The sequence below is a fragment of the Rhea pennata genome, chromosome 1, assembly GCF_028389875.1.
Source record: "Rhea pennata isolate bPtePen1 chromosome 1, bPtePen1.pri, whole genome shotgun sequence".
Taxonomy (NCBI): domain Eukaryota; kingdom Metazoa; phylum Chordata; class Aves; order Rheiformes; family Rheidae; genus Rhea; species Rhea pennata.
This window is the reverse complement of record NC_084663.1, coordinates 127,900,983-127,918,369: the sequence shown is the minus strand read 5'-3', so window position 1 is coordinate 127,918,369 and position 17,387 is coordinate 127,900,983. Positions and strand designations below refer to the sequence as shown.

Sequence of the window (17,387 nt, the reverse complement as noted above, 5' to 3'; positions counted from 1 at the left end):
TAAAATCAAAATTGGGAAATTGTTCATGCAGTAAGATGGATCTGACAATTGTTACTCCATTTCAGGTACTATGGAAGAGATTTTATTTCAGAATTGGAAATATATTTCTGTGAAAGGTAAATCTACAGGATTAAACATAAAAAAATCCAGGTGGGGGGTGAGGATTATGTTTGATTTTTCAAGCTTTCAGAAAATCATTTCAAGTAAAAGAAGATCAGGAGTATTCCAGTTTCAAAACACAGGAAGTACTGTTGAATGAATTATTATTAAGTACCATAATTATTATTGAAATCAACTGAACTGAGAAATGCCTCCTCTCTTCCCCGTTGGTCAGGCTCACCATCTAATCCATACACCAGGTCACAAAATTAAGTGTGCTGGGCACACTTATAAACATTCATAAGATCCTCCTGAGCCTTCTCTTCTCCAGGCTAAGCAGGTCCAGGTCTCTCAGCCTCTCCTTGTATGTCAATCTCCAGTTCCTTAATCATCTTTGTGACCCTTTGCTGGACTCACTCTAGTATGTTCATGTCTCTCTTGTACTTGCACCAGCTTATAAAATCAAGCGTGCTGCAATTCTATTTGTAAAATTATGTTTGAAATAGAGTTGCAAAGAATTCTATTGTCTCAGAGCATCTATGCTGCTGAGGAGTAGAGATGAGATAGAACCTGTGTCTACCTCAAATTTCTGTTATTATAAAAACAGCTGCTTGGACACCTTAAAAATAGACAGCTGAGATAACAAGCACCTTGAAAATACTGATACGAACTGCAAAGCAAACAGTAAAGAATGCCTTGCCTGCAGTTCACTTCCCTTGCTTTATATAAAAACAGTGCTATGAAAAAATACGGGTACTGCCCATACAATTCATTCTTAAATATATTCTAAGGCACAGCATATTTGTCCTCTTATTAACTGCAAAACTCTTGAATCTAATGGAAAGCTACTTAGGTCATTGGCTAAGTGAGCATGAAGATGGTAAAAAAAAAGGTTTTCTATGCATTTCATGCTGACAGTATTAATATTGCTTCATTTATCATACGCTGTCAGACTTCTAGTCTGTCTGTGCTACAAGTGCTACATCAGTCAGCATCAGAGATTATTTCAGATACCTTTGGTAACCTGAGTATATAGATGGGAGGCACTCTCAAGTTATTGTTTAAATACACATCACACACAGTATTTTTTGTCAAAATTCAGCCATAAAATAGGTAATTAAATACAGCTACATGCTTAATATAAAATGATTTCATTCCCATTACAACAGGATAAATCCATACTAATTTCAAAATTATATCTAATATTACATAAGCTGCGTAAAATGTCAAATACAATTACCACTAAAAAGACAAACCAGAGGAGTAATTAACACAGTTGAGAGTTCATATCACCATAAGTTTGAAAGTAGAAAGGAAAATTCATTATTTTCATCTCCCTCACATAGTGCCATATCAAATCAGACCTCGTGGGGAGACGTGATGTATCTAAATTAGACAATAAAAAGCAACATATAATTATACAACTGCTTGGAGTAACTGGTTTGTATCACTGAAAATTCACCAGAAAGTATTCTAAGTGAGTGAATCACCTCAACTATTACATTGCTGCCAGTTCAGACAAATGATGCGTGCAAATACATGCTTATATAAACAAACTGTATTTATAATGCAACAGCTTAATATAATTACATCATCAGGTAATTAGAATGTGCAATTATGTTAGTCTCATCCTTCTCCTGCTTCTGCTAAATACTAGGAAAACATTAATCTTACTTTCTTGTAGCGACATTTGATCTAATGGTTTCTGAACATGAAAAGCAAAAGAAACATTGAAAAATGTGAGATTTCCCCAAACTACTTCTGCTTATTAAACACTATCTGCACAATAAGAGATTATTTTTCTAGTTGTTTAAAAGAATATTGAGAGTTTGAGAGTGTAAAGTAAAAAATGGATGGATCGATAAAGTAGAGATAAACATTTTCGATGTCACAGAGAAAAAGCTATTATTGATCTGAGAGATTTAGGTTTCCAGTATTGCTAGAAAGAACTCTTTTATCAAAATACTGTTCTCTACTGAATGTCTAAAAATAGAGAAATAAAACAGAATTGTAATAGGAACTTTTCAGCATGCTGAGTGACATTATTGAAGTCCACGTACTTGCAAAAAGAGCAAGACAGAGACCACAGATCCAAGCCCATACGTCATATTGAACCATAACTTCTGTGAACTCTATAAATCTAAGTAGCCAAAGTTTCTTTCAAAAGGCTTGTGAGACAATGATCTGTGCTCAGAAACTAACATTTTATCTTTCTTACTTACTATGGTCTGGCTTCAGGTCGGCTGATGAGAGAAAAAAAAAATTATTTAACCCTCCTTTAACATAAATGAGGTTTCAGGTTTCCTGGTTCTTTTTCAGATTCAGCGAGCTATCTGCACAGAAAAATACAAGGCCTCACTTTTAAAATCTCAATCCGGCCTTTTCTACTCTCTTTATGCCCACTTGTGTGTGGACAAATGGCATCTTCATTGTTACTACGAGTAAGTAGTTGCAGTTTCTTTGCTTTCCCCTTTACTCCGCTCATTAATTCTACATGTTAATTATCTTCTGAATAGAAAATACTAATGAGTATTATCCAAAATTCTGTCATTTCCTGGCTCTTTAACATCTTTTCATGACCACTTGAGCTTGTCACCTCTCTGGATGATGTTGGTGATCAGAGCATTTGCTGTTCAAAGCTGCTTATGAATTAGTCTGCTAGTGCAAGTATTTGGTACACTGACCTGCACACAATGAATATATCACCAGTGTTTAATTTTACTGTCCTAGTGCATTGCTATGTAACAAATACGAAAGATATCTCACTAGGTCTGCAGTGAACTACTTATTTGGCTATGGTAGGAAACTTATGCATGAAATTTCTAACTGCAGTTTAATAGCTTACAACTAAATATGGTTGTAAATTTTCTGATTTTTTTCCTCCTACATGCAGATACAATTCTTTAAAATTAAAATTCTCAGTTTAGTTTCCGTAAGATGGTGATGGTATGGATTAGTGAGCAAGGGCCCATTTCCACAGACTAAGTATATATATGCATATTCCTGAAGTTTCAGTGAACTTGAAATCTCCTTTACATGTACAAACTGTGCAAAAATAGCCCTTTTTTGTCTTCTTAATTTCCTTCCTCACTAATGCATTAAAGTGAAGAGCAAAAGTGAACTCTAACAAGCACAGAATAAAGATTGAAAAAATGAGTGCAGTAATAATTACTGAAGAATAAATGAAAATCCATCTCTCTTTTCTAACCAGTCAGCTGACATGAATAAAATTGTTTTATTGATAAAATTTTACTTTAAGAGGTAAAGTCCTTAATATTTCCTCCATTATCCAGTTTTGCAGCAATATAAATTGGCAATATTTGTACCACTACCAGGAAGATGTATCTGTTTGTGAGGGGAGAGCTTTGAATATTAAGAGCCTTGATGTAGAGTACTGTGTTATGACTCATGCATATACTGCCCACCTTACATAACGGATCAAATTAATTTTCCTCAATTTCCTAGTTGAGTACTCTCTTACACAATTTTTCTCTTTTCCGAGGGCCTTTTAAATCATTTCCTTATGTCACTCAAAAATGTTTTTTTAATATTTTAATGAAAAGTTTCATATAACAAGAATCAGAGCATATCTGCCTTGGTGAACTGTGAAACAGTTACTAGGAAGAATAATAATGCAAGAGGTTTGTTTTTCGCTTTCAGTAAGTATACACAGTAAATTAAACAGAATCAGGGAACACATCCAAGTCCAGGAATCTGGATGTCTGTACTGACAAAGTGTTGCAAAGGTTAAGAATGGGCATGGCTTTGGCCAGACCAAGAAGCACTCTTCCAGACAAACACCAGGCATGTTTTTAGGATAGACCAGTCCCAAAAGGCAGTTTGGACATAATAATTCTAGTAAGAGGAGAGCTTAATCAAATAGATGCATCTCTTTTTGTGACAGCTGGTCTCAGTGCGAGAGAAGGATCATGGACACGTTTGACTTGACAGTGTATTCCATCAGTGCCCACTGTTTTACTCCCATGCTTTGCTTCCAGCTGATTTTTACCACTACTGTCTATTCACTTTGCGTAAAACTCCATCATCATCAGAAAAAATATCAGGCAGTAGTGGAGAAACAGAAGTTTATGGAAGTTTGTGTTTTCTCCTCCACATAAAACAGTCCTCCAATAATGGTGAATTGCTAGAAAAACTGTGTTTGTCACTTGAGATTAATGCCAAGTCATCAGAAAAAGCTGTGGTCACAACAACAGCTTCACACATGTTAACACATGCTATTACTGAGTAAACAAATGCATTGCTTGGTTCAAATCATTACAATCGACTTTCCTGAACTTAAAACCTTTGCTATTACTGAAGCCCCTATTCTAATAAGAGACCTGACTAAAAATAATGCTCCAATTACAAAGAACACATGCTAGTAAAAACCTACATCCTTTTAAATTAATTGCAGTTAATTACTATGTTTCAAGTCAGTGACAATTTAATGAAATGGAAGAGGTTGCAAATCTTGAATAGACACTTTAATGTATTTCTTAAAATTTTTTGAAAAGGGCTTTCTTGACTATGATTTTTAAACAAAGCAGCATTCTGTTTACTTAACCAGACTTCTCCTCATTCCAGTAGAAAAAAACAAACTTTCCTTCTCCTTGAGCAAGAAGAAAAACAACAATTCTAATAGCTGCCAGAAAGGCATCAATCGGACTCCATTCAGGAGAAGGGCATTTCATAATCCACTTGTGCTTGTGAATTACGAGATTTCTTCTCGAGGCTTAAAAATGCTATAAAGCGTTTGACACAAGCAGTGATACGCAGACGGCCTAGGAAGAAACCCAGGTCCGTCTAAATAGGGGAAGATCAGCAGAAGGCGCAAATTAAAAAACTCACACATAGTATCAAAATATTTCCCCCTTTACTCATTGACTTGAGCCAAAAGCCTAAAATTACGCTGCTCTTGGTGCTGTTGGTATGGATGAACACTTTGGGAGCAAAGGACAAGAGAAGCGCTGTTGTTTTGCCTCTGCATGCTAATGCTCCTTTGGTTAGCGTGCCAGAATCACTACTCTTGCACAGCCAAGATCAGTGAACACAACGATGTTGGCTTCTTGAAGAGGAAACAAATTAACACCCTCCTACAGTTTTTGCCCTTTGTACCTTGGAAGGCTTTATATTTCAACAGCAAAAATCTGGAAGGAAGAATTGAATACTTAATCTTACAGCTCAATTTAAGTGCAAAAAAACCTTCTAAAGAAAACTCACTGTTCAAAACAATTGTTTACATGGCAGATTCTTCTGTATTTACTGGGGGTGGGAGGGGAACTTATTTTTACAAGGTTTTTTTCCCCTTTTCTCTTCATTTTGTCCTTTCTGTGGATGGTTCTTACACAGAAATCTGTTTTTTAAAGATACAAGTTGAAAAGAGAGCCAGATCTACAAAGTTCAATTACATGTAAGAACGAAGCATTAGATCTAAATTTTGATGAATCTCTATTTTGCCAAATGAGCCATTTTTCAATGATCACAGCAAAAAAATAAGCTTCTGCAAATACTAGATAATTCAAGTGCTTTAATGCCACTACTCCCAAAAATTTAATCTTGAGAATAGAAATAAATGACCTATATTGGAAATTAACTGTTCTACAGAGAACTGTCTTCCATTTGAAACTGCTCTCCAAGACTATGTCCACTGAAGTCAGGAACACATGGAGGCTTAAATTTTATTAGTGTAAAAACAAATTAAAATATGATTCAAATGTCACTTTTACAGAGTACAATAACCTCTGGATTTTGAGGTATAGTATAATGGAATTTAGCAGCACTTCAGTCAAATAGTTAAAAGCACGGATTAATACAAGAGTGCAAAAAGAAGGCAGTGTTTCCATGCAGCTTCACTTCCTCAACAAAATCACTTCTAATTAGGATTTTTTTGCATTATGATAAATTAAGGAATAGATCCTTCAGCACCTTAAATTTCCAGTTTTGAATTTACTGTCAACATAAAAGTCAAGTACTGTCATGGAATTTTGGATTAAAGGGCTCTGCCTTATAGCTAGTCATCCTACGTCATATTTAAGAAATCTAAGAACTCACATAGGCATGTGCTCCCTCCTCTCATAACAACTGTAATGAGGACAGCACAATGAAAATACAACTATTTCAAAGATACCATCTCAACTAATGATTTTTCCCCACCCTCAAGAGTCTCTAGCACACAAAAATGCAACATTCTTTCGTTTAACATTTTTGGTTTTTACAGGAAAACAATTGCCTGAAAACTGTCTGGCCATTACCAATGAAAAGTTTAATCATTATCTCTTTTTATTATCTCAATAGAACATGCTGACAAAAATCAGTCAAACACTAGATTAACTTAAGTATTTGAAAGTAATGGAGGAAAACTAATTTGGTTAAGCTAAGAGAATAAACTACACACCGTTTATATAACTTCTACAAAAAACAGAAATGCTTCCTAAACTCTTGTGTGACAGGTACACAATTCAGAAATGTAGCTTGGCAGAATAATTCATTTTCAAGAGGTAAAAAAATCTAAATGCCCATTTCAGCAACATTTTATTTTTGTACATTTTTAACATTATGTTTCAAGATAATGTTTCAAATGTAATACATGCTGAAACATGTCAGACAGAATCATAATGTGTTGCAAATTTTTGCAACAATTTCCAAAGCAACACACAAAGGTTTGTAGCAGAATCAGTTCTCATTTTCCAAATAATTTCAGTATTGTTACGGTGAGTAGCTGCATACTGAAAAAAAATCATTCTTTTGTAAATCTGACAGCGAAACCTTACCTGCCACTGTTTCATGAGTTCTCGAACCACTTTGGCATCCTCTAGCATCTTTTCTTTGTGTGTAGCATCCTGCAGGACATTAGCAGTTGTTTCAGCTTCTGTAAGCCAAGCAAGGAACTTTTCCAGATCCAGGTAGAATTGCTGCAGCATTCGCAGAGCTGCTTCCAGTGCAGCTTCACGCTCACTAACCCTGTGCAAGCACAAAAAAATCAAATATAGCACTCACAGGAAGAAAAAAAAAATCTTAATCATTAAAAAAATAATATATATATAACAAAGACACTCCATAAATTTTTCATGTACCGATCAAGGTAAGGGTTTGCAGATACATTAGCTATAATGAATGCACGGCACGTTGTGCAGGTAGAGTCCCTTGCTGTCTTCTCTTGTGAGAAAAAATGGAGTTAAAAAAACAAAGGAAATTACTACTTCTTTGTCTGAAAGTATCATACCTGCAACACGCACAACTGAAACAAATCAAAATTAATTTCTCTCTGTTTTAATGAAAGATTGCTTTCTTATTTGTCATTAACACTACTGTAGGAAAAACGTTTAATTTTCAGAAACCACAAAAAAGTTCCTGGCCACTGAACAGCATGACTAATTTAATTATTAGTTTTTATAAATGCAAACTTTTGGAGACTGCATTCAACACCCTATGTCCTACTACTGAAGATCTGTTGTTGTTTTTTAAATATGAATGCAATATAAACTATAAGAAATATCTCTATCAATTATTTGATAAAAGTCCTGTTTTTAATACAAAGACTGCCTTATCCTTGGTGAAACACTGAAGGCCCCAGCAATTCTGGTGCTGAAAAATCTTTAAGTGTATTTGTATTCTATCAGTATTTATGTGCAATTGAGGTGTCCTACATGTCCTCATTGATTTTTAACATTAAACTTGAGTTAAACACCTATTTAGAAATCTGAACAGCTGAGAATGATATACTGTTCATTAATATGAGTTTGTCAAGGATACTTAGCTAGTGTATTACATGCATATTTGTTTAACATAAGCATGATGACTGAGTAATTTTTAAGCTCAGAAAATGCACAGTAAAATTACCTGATAATTTACACTACTTCAAGTGGAATGAATGCAATTCGATGCACCTGTATGCCTAGTCTACAAACCTATGGTGATCTGAATAGTTCCAGACAGATATAATGTCTAATTTTGTGTATATTATGACAGAGACTAATATACTAGATTTTATCAGAAATAATTTCTCAAATTGTATTTTATCATATCTTTACTGAGTAAAGTCATGAAATTCCTAAGTACTGAGTAAAGTCATGAAATTCCTAAGTGCTAACCTCTATGTCAAATGGCATTTATTATCATGAAGTTGTACTCCTCAAGTAAAGGCATCATCCTAAAACCTAGTACATTAGTTGAACTAAGAAAAAAGCCCCAGATTTGACACAAGGTTTGCCACGTGCCCCTAACTTAACATGTTTTTCAACAAGTACACATGCAATTTGTCACAGAGGACTGTAAGGGCAAAAGATTCAGCCAGTCAGAAGACCGGAGAGGAGAGCCACTTCCTTTCAGTGAAAATAAACCACCCTACAAGTCAAATCTCACAATAGCTGTATTTCTATAATGTTTCTTATCCTTTCGCATCTCATTTGCTCTTCCCAACCGTTTTGTGAGAAACGTATTTTATTCTAGGATTTTTTTTCTCATACACTGAGAAAGCTACTGAATGCCTTGAAGCTACGAAGTCATCCGCTGATTCTTTAAAACTGAAAGAAGGACTGGATTCACATCTCGGAGTCACCTGTAGCCACCTAAAAGAACTCGCTACATCAAAAGTGGTCTTCCTGTCCGGTGCTGACTCACTCTGTGTTAGAACGTGTCCCCAAGAGCCTCTTAGGATGAGAGTGAACAACCCTTATGTTCAGAACAGGGAAAACAGTCTCCTTTCCAACTTTACCCTACATGGAGGTACAGTGGTTAAGCCACTATTCAAATTTAGACAACTGCAAGAAAAAAATCAGTTTTTCTTTTATTAAATCAGAAAAATAACTTCAGAGATATGAGAGATACCTAAATATACTGACAGCATACATAAAATCAGTACAGACTTGGATAAAACAGTAAGAAACAGAAAATCTTCTACCTGATAAATACAGTACTGACCTATATATTTCTCATTTTTAGCTCAAAAATATCTCATTTATTTGATAGAAGTTGGAAATGGAACAAATATACATAAACCAAAAACAGTTTATCCAGTTCTTCAGAGCAATTTCTCTTCCAAGATATTCTTTATAGTGTTATGCTACTTCAATTTTCAATGTGCCACATTATGGATAATATTAGTGCCTAAAAGTCTTTGTAGAATCAGGCCTAACACTTTCTTTATATGCAGACCTTTCTTTAAAATCTCAAAGGCACATTTCCAGTTCCAATCCACCTGAATTATTGCAAATATATAGCTAAGCTCTAATAACAGTGTTCTGCAGATACACTGTGAAATGTAAAAGCTGTGACTGAGGGGTCGCAAAGGCACATTTCCAGTTCCAATCCACCTGAATTATTGCAAATATATAGCTAAGCTCTAATAACAGTGTTCTGCAGATACACTGTGAAATGTAAAAGCTGTGACTGAGGGGTCGTGGTTCCATGGGTGTATATCACTTTTTGCATGGTATCTTGAGAAATGGAACCCAAAGTATATTCATCCACTTGAATAAATACCAAGAACATTTTTAATCTGGAAAAGAAATAGTACTAGTCCTGATATGAAAAATACGTTTGAAGGGAGAGTTAGTAGAAGTATTAACTCAAAATCAGAATTTATGTTTTAAAGAAACATATAGACTACGATAAAAATAAACGGTGTTTTAATGATCTGGACAAAAAATGAGGTTTCAGTTATGAAGAATCTTCTAACAGTTCTATTCTATGATGCACAGAAATACTACAGTGTATAACTCTTTCACCCTATGGAAATGTGTTGCTTATCCATAAGCATACTAATACACTCTCTACAAAAATCCCTGGTACTTTGCATTTTAAATTTTGCTATGCCTAACATGCAATAAACATCGACAAACTCTACGTTGTATCAATACTCCTCACTGTACTTGGTTCCCTAATTAGTTAAGATTTATGAGGTTAGAATACAGAAAAGAAGGTCTACAAATGAGTAATAAAGCTTTCTTAGTATCACATACAGCACGCCACAAAACAAATCACACAAAATTATAAGGGAGATGAGAATATATATATTGAATAAAAAATTATAGCACAGAAACAAAATAAAGAGGCTTTCTTCTTAGCCTTTATCATCCAAATATATTTAATTTCATAGTGAGAACAAGTTGTAAGAATATGAAGTAAGCAGAAATATTTTTTACTGTATATGGAATGCCACCCAGAATACAAAATATTGATGAAATATTAAAAATAATCATAACAAAAACAATTTTTAATTGAATGATCCTTTTTTTCTCTGTTTGATTATGGCATAAACGTATACACACAATGTTAATACAAGAAGCTTCTTACTCACAGGAGATACACTAAAGGTAGGATTCCTCTCATATACATTTAGACCCCCACTACATTCCTTTTGCAAAACATGTCAGACAAGCATTTCTACAATCTAACTCCTCCTCCCTTGTCTGTAGTCCAATGAATTAGTTTCAGAGCCAATTTTTTGCTCTTAACTTAAGCCTAAATTTTACAGAATTAAATATAACTGGATCAGTTCTCATAGTTTGGGGACTGATTTCTGAAAAGTAATGGCACCAGTGATAGTGGTCTGACCACTACAAATAGCTTATGAGCCTTGTTACAGGACAGAAACCATGATACTGTCTTAGGAATGTGTTCAGTGAAGTTTTCACGTTGAGCAGAAATGAAGACAAATCAGGGGTAGTGACCGTCTCACACACAATACATAAATATGAGTGTTTATGCGTGGAAGAGGCCTGTAGGGGTTTAAAAATTCACAGAAAAGGAAGAAAATACTGGTCTATGCTGCAATACATTGTTATGATTCTGAGAACTTCTAAAGCTTTTTTAAACATAGCTGTTTGGGAAGATAAATGAGTGAAAATACAGCTATCTGAAGTCCAGGTATTCTTTAAGTCCATAAGCAAGCTACTGTATTATTAACTAAAAGTCAGAGCCCATACTGCGATTTATATCCAAAAAAAAAAAGATAGACAACAAAATACAAAATATTTACAGCTGAGTGTCTTGCTGTGGAATCTAACAAGAAGAGCAAGGGCTGAGGTACGGAGATGACGGTTTCATTAGAAGCACTGCAGGAGTTTTTCATTCAACTGACCCAAAGGCCATACAACTTGGGGAAGAGAGCGCTCCATGAGTAAGGACTATGAGATTTCTTCAGCTGTAGTAATTCACTACATAACATGGAGTGAATCATCTACTTTTTCTGACCATCCATTTGTCTATTTGAAGGTGTAACACTTATGCAGATTATAAGATAGGTTGTGAAGTTTAGTGTTTCAGTAATCTCTTGTGATGCTAAGATACCCAAAAGCATGGTAAGTGCAAAGCATTATGCCAATGCATACTAAAATGTCTTCAAGAGCATGAGTACTGAAATATTTCATAGTGGTCTAGCAGAGACTTATGTATCGCAAGTGTTTTTTTAAAGGTGATACAGTGGAGAATTCAGCATATTCAATAGATGACTAAATCATGCTTCCATCTGCAGGCTGTACAGATCTAATACTATCACACTGAGCTGTAAAATAAAATATCCTGAACTCTGGCTGGTAAAGCATCAGCAAGAGTTTTTACTTCTACACTTCATGTGCTTCTCATATATATAACATCATTTTCTCCTTTTTGACATTACTACTGAATAAAACTAAAGAAAAAAGTCTTACCTGAATCTCCCTTTTCTAGGGAGAATTATTGCAGGAGAACTGTAGTTATATCTGTCTTCCTGCTAATACTGGATGCAGATTATACTTTTTCGTGAGAAATACACCCCTTTCGCTGGCACAACAGAGTAGCAATTGCAAAGCTTTATTGGAACACTTAATTTTTATTAGCAAATAAATTTAAGCTCTTACTGGTAACTCTTCTCAATTGCTTAAACCTGGACTGACGAAAAGGCTCTTGTAAGAGGCAGAACGATTTAACCTCAGGTAGAGTACGAGTAAGATGAGACGTCACAGATATGAAGGGAAAATGACCACAAATTTTCCATTGAGAAATTTAACAAGAAATTCTTAAATAAATACTACTGAAAGAATTTTAAAATGCAAATTCAAAATAAACCATACTCATTTATTTTAGGACTACTGCTTACAGGAACTTTCTCCCAGAATTTGAGATTTATATTTCATAGTGCTATTTAACGTTTTTAATAGATGTTAAGCGGTGTTTAATTTGCAGATTAACTTTGGAACAGCTGATGCACATTAGGTCTGGAAAACTATGCTGAAAGAGCACTGTATGAACTACTTGGTGTGTAGCATTTTGGATCTCAACTAGCTTGCCACTTCATTCAGGGAAATGCAGCATTTTGCCAGTCCACATTTTTGCTTTAATGTGCCTTTTAGTTCAACCATCTGGATAGAGGTTACTGGCTTTCCTTTCCTGTAGAGCAGTAGCACGTGCATGTCGATTCGAGTTTTTTGAGTGACCCTCCTACTTACACAGTACTATACCTCTATACCTGCTATCTCTATTTTGTCCAGCTTGACGACAAAGTGGTCTCTCCTCAGTTGATTCTAGCGCAATGGAAACTGGTCACCATCATTTTACCACTGTAATATCACATGCCTGTGGCTTCAGAGTTTTAGCCTACGGATCACAAATACAATATGGCCTTCTACTTCTGCTAACCTCTGCTCTTCCAAGGAGAAATTAGCTCACACCAAAAACTTTTCCCTGATCTATATCCTGAAAGGATTATTACAAGCTGGCAGGGTGGCATCGTTTTAAATCACCTACGTGCAGCTCTTAAATGATCCTTTAGGCAGAAAAAAATTAGAAAGTAAATGCAGAGCTACGTGTCAGGATCTGAGCCACTCCGGAGATCAGCATTCAGATGTAGCTGGCACTTCCCCACAGGCTCTTGGTTCCCACTGTTCTGAATGAGGAACCGGGAAAGCTTTACTGCACTAGTACAGGACTTTGCGCCGGAAAGCTGGGCTTTAGTCATTCTGTGCTTTAGGCACTCTCCATAAGGACTAAGGGACAAGCCTCCCGGAAAAGGTACTTCTAAAAAGGCAAAAGCGACTTGCTAAAAATCCCTGCCTGATATTTATCACTACAAATTCCTGCCTGGAAACAGCTGCTGTGGGGAACTGGAGAGGAGGGAAGATTTGTTTTGATGGTGGAAAGGGCTCTGAATGAACAAGAAAAAATGCCTTCGCTGGGATCCGACAAGCACACTCAGGCGCTGTCCTGCTGATTCACACATATGAAGGGGATTCCTACCCATGACAGCATATTCCTCCTATATTTCTATGCGCAGTACTTCTCTTTTCTTCACGTTTCTTTCTTGATAATAGGGTCTATTGGCTGAAAACCAACTCTCTCTGTGTCTTTAAGTAAGTCTAAGGCTTATCTCTGCCATGGCTATACCATCCATATCTGTGAGGTAAGAATAACCAACGGAATAATTTTAAATTCTAGGTGTAATTGCCCATAAAGAGAGATTTACTGCAACAGCTGCTGCAAAGTAAACTCAGTCAGCCAGTTCTCTTTGTTGGTGCACTTTATTTCTGGAGGCAAAAAGAACAAATCCCTCAAAACCGCTCAATTCAGGTTAGCTTAATCTGCTTTGAGGGAGCCTGAAATAACCTAGGAAAAAACATTTATCAGAGTGAGTCTATATCAGCTACCCTACTTGGAGAACAAACCATATGTTATTCCTAAGAACTTCCTATTGTAGCCAAGCTCTAAGAATGAAAGATATAATTATTAAGCATACTGTTATTTCATCGTTCTTTCCTTGCCCTTAGTGAAATTATACATTTTCGTCTTTTAATATTTCCTTATAAACCAGTCTAGCATCTCTTCAGCACCTGCATAATTTTAAAGCATTAAAATTGTTATTCTTGTCAGAAAAATCGGGTGATACATACACTGAAGAGGTTCACAACAATCTTTGCAATATTTTTTTTCTGCTAGTGGCCACATTCTAAATCCTATACTTTAATTTACTCATGTCTGAGTAAATTTGAGTAAATAGCTTTCAAGAAATTATATAAGGTATAAAGAAAAGCATATTTTAGCCTGTATTTTACTATCATGCATCCAGCAGTTGTGATCTCCAACAAAACAAAATAAATCAGATTTACAGAACATTGAAATAGTAGGAAATGAGGATAGAAGCTGAAAATGATTTAAGTATTTTTATTATTTTAATTTTTTGGAAAAGTTTCAATGTACAAAAAGACACTGAGTGTCTTGAGATAAGAAATTAAGAAAGCAGCAGCTCTGCTTTAAATATCTAATAGTACAAACAATCCAAGTCCATACAGTTTGGTGCTACTGGAAGTCATCCTATCGATGTTAAGGAAGCAATCTAGAAACAGAAAAGTTACTTTCTTTTGGTTCCTATTTTCCTTCAAAGTATTTGAACATTTGCTTCAGAAAAGATCCAGGAAAGAATGAAGGGAGGATACATATATAAATAAAACGTCAATCTATCTGTCAGCCAATACTGTTATCTGTCAATATGATTGAGTGATAACCCCCAAAACAAATACAGATAGAATACAGAGTCTTAAATAAAATGAGCTCTATTCTAGAAATAATAAGTGAAAACAGATCTTAGGGAAAGAAGAAGAGCTATAAAGGGTATAAAGTAAACGAGGGAAATGAGGCCCTCAAAAACTAAAGACATAGTGACGTATGGTGACATAACGGAACCATGCCTAAGCCAAGTAATATCTAAGTTGAAGGCAAACCCCCCTAATTTTGTGGACAAAGTCTACAGGCTAATATCTCTAGCACGCTGCAATGCAGACACACAGACCCTAAAGCACGCTGATCTTTCTGTGAATTTTTCTGTAAGTCCACAGCCATGGTCTCCTCCTTACTCTGAAATGAGATTGCTGCCAGGCTACAGGTCAGCTTAGGAAGCTAATGAATTCATAATTGTAGCTGGCAGCTGTAGGATGAGCATCTTCACCAGAGCACCTGTGTTTGGCTATATCACCTCTATCACAAACCAGCTTCAAAAGCAGGAACATTGCTTCCAAACTATTGGGAGCATTTGTATCATCCACTTCACCTGAATAATTTTAGAAGCTTAAATCAGGAGATTAAACTATGGAGACCATTCGTAGAGAAAGGTGAGCTCCTCCAGAGGGCAAATATATCTCTCAAGGGTACTCTGAACTATAAAGCAAAAGTTTCTTTCCATTGACACTACAGGGAACGCAGCACAGTTAGGTGTCTCCTATGTCTTGTATTTTGTGCTAAGAGCATTGCAGTAAGGCAGCATTAGTTTGGACTTGCGTAACAGAACTATATTTGGCAGATTTCTCCCCAGCAGCCCAAAGGCTCTCCGCTGTGTGGGAGAAGCTATCATTATATCGGAAACCCCACTGGGAGAGAAATGGCAAGAGGAAGTTAGCATAAGCTTAAATTCTCCTAAATGGGGCTGATAATCTCAAGGTTTCTCTCATTTAACTACAGAGTCATTCAGAGAAAATATTAGTGATAAAAGCCTGTAACAGGCTAAGCCTCTCTGCCTGAGAAGCTTAACCTGCCTGCAGCACTGGTGGATTCTGAGGAAGCCCATGCTGGTGACTACCAGCACTTCTGGAGCATGGGATGGTGGCTTCAGAATTAAACCTGGACAGAGAGAGCTCCACTTCCTGAAGACACAGCTAGAACTGAGGTCATGATGTGGGAGAAAAATTTCTGAGAAGGAAAATCAGACTAGACACTACCCAAAACTGGACTGCATGGAATTAACCGGAAAACTTCAGGCCTGGTTCATCAAGAATATCAGGATACAAGAACAGCTTGTAGCAATATCATTGGAGCAGTAATAAGGACTTGAATTTTAGAGGATATCTGAGTGCCTTATGCTTTCAATGTGGGTGAAACAATTAAGTAGATTTTAACTGATGATTTACAGTATATAAAACAAGAAAGGAACCCTGAACAAGAGAGAAACAGGATGGAATGATTTAAAAAGAGAGAGAAAAAAATAGAAAACAAACTAGAAAGATTAAATTATTTATCTGGAAAGAAGAGAAAGTATAACACAGAAGATGACAGATCTTTTATCAAAAACTGCAGATGAGGAAGTCAGCTCAGACATTACCCTCGATATGGGCACACTGTTGCTTTCCATGGCAATCACACACAATTCCCTAAATGACAACAATCTCTTTAGGTACCAAAACCAGAACATCCTAAATCACCTCCTGATGATTATAGTAAGCCCATATAATTTGTCTTTTCTTAAAAAACATTGACGTAAAGAGAGGAATGCCTGAAAGAATATATATTCACTCTGATCAGCAACTTGCAATGGCTTTTTCTTGACAAGTTTTTCTATTGTAAAGCTTTGCAAAACCTGCAAATATCTTGAATTAAAAATTAAAATTCCTTTAGGTATTATTCATTGGCTGGCTTGTTTCTTGTATCTCAGAATAGCCAGATCCTGTTTGAAAATAACAAAAATCATTAAAAAAGAAAGCATTTTCCCTTGAACTGCTCTCTTTGTTAATAAAGACACTAAAGCAATTGAAAGAACACTTTTGAATTTAGACCACTTGTTCCTTCCTTTTCTTTATTTAAGGCATCTATAGACATTTAATGAAAACAAGAGGAAAAGTTATGTGCATCTATGAAGTTTCAGATTATCCTTGGATATTAATCTGTTCTACACCATCACTTATCAGATTGAAAGGATTGCTAAAGCAAAACAAATAGCAGACTCTGGAGCACAAAACCACATACCTAGATTTCTGTATAGGATTTTTAAATAACTTCTTTTCAAATAACCACCTGCCAATATCAGCACAGAGGATCTATGTTGTCACAGAAGAAAACTTCACACTGACCTTTACAAAAATAATTTCTGTCTCCTTATGCTCTATTGACTTATGAGATCCCAGATTCCCAGAATGTCTTTTAATGGCATAGAAAGCATATGAAAGTTAGAGGGAATTTTCTTGGATAGTTTTCTTGCTCATATTACTTCTGACTACTTTTCCCTTGGCAAGGGTCTATAATTAAATATATGAAAAGCCGCACATTTTCCCTATGATCATCATAACTACAGATTATCAGACTGATATTGTGAACTACAGAAAAATCATAAATGAAACTAAGTGGATTATCTGAATTTAAAATTAATTACAAGTTCTATTTCCCATTGTCAAAAATAGTTTAGGTTTACTTGGAATTTCCAGTGGGCTAATAAGCTTTCAATAAGATTGATCATTTTCCAGAGAGAAAATCTGAAGAAATATTAGGTTAAAATTGGGAATCTAAACAGAAAATCACAGTAGACATATGAAGTATCATTAAAGTTGATTTGTTGA

General features: G+C 35.6%; 1 protein-coding gene across 10 annotated transcripts in view; it reads right to left on the bottom strand.

The window, feature by feature from the left end:
• DMD (dystrophin) overlaps positions 1 to 17,387 on the bottom strand; it is a 1,316,389-nt gene that overhangs the window by 263,475 nt on the left and 1,035,527 nt on the right. For all 10 annotated transcript variants that reach the window (XM_062600033.1, XM_062599961.1, XM_062599984.1 and 7 more), the window contains one exon: positions 6,870 to 7,059. In XM_062600033.1, coding sequence (XP_062456017.1) covers positions 6,870 to 7,059 — 190 coding nt within the window. The remainder of the gene's footprint in view (positions 1 to 6,869; positions 7,060 to 17,387) is intronic.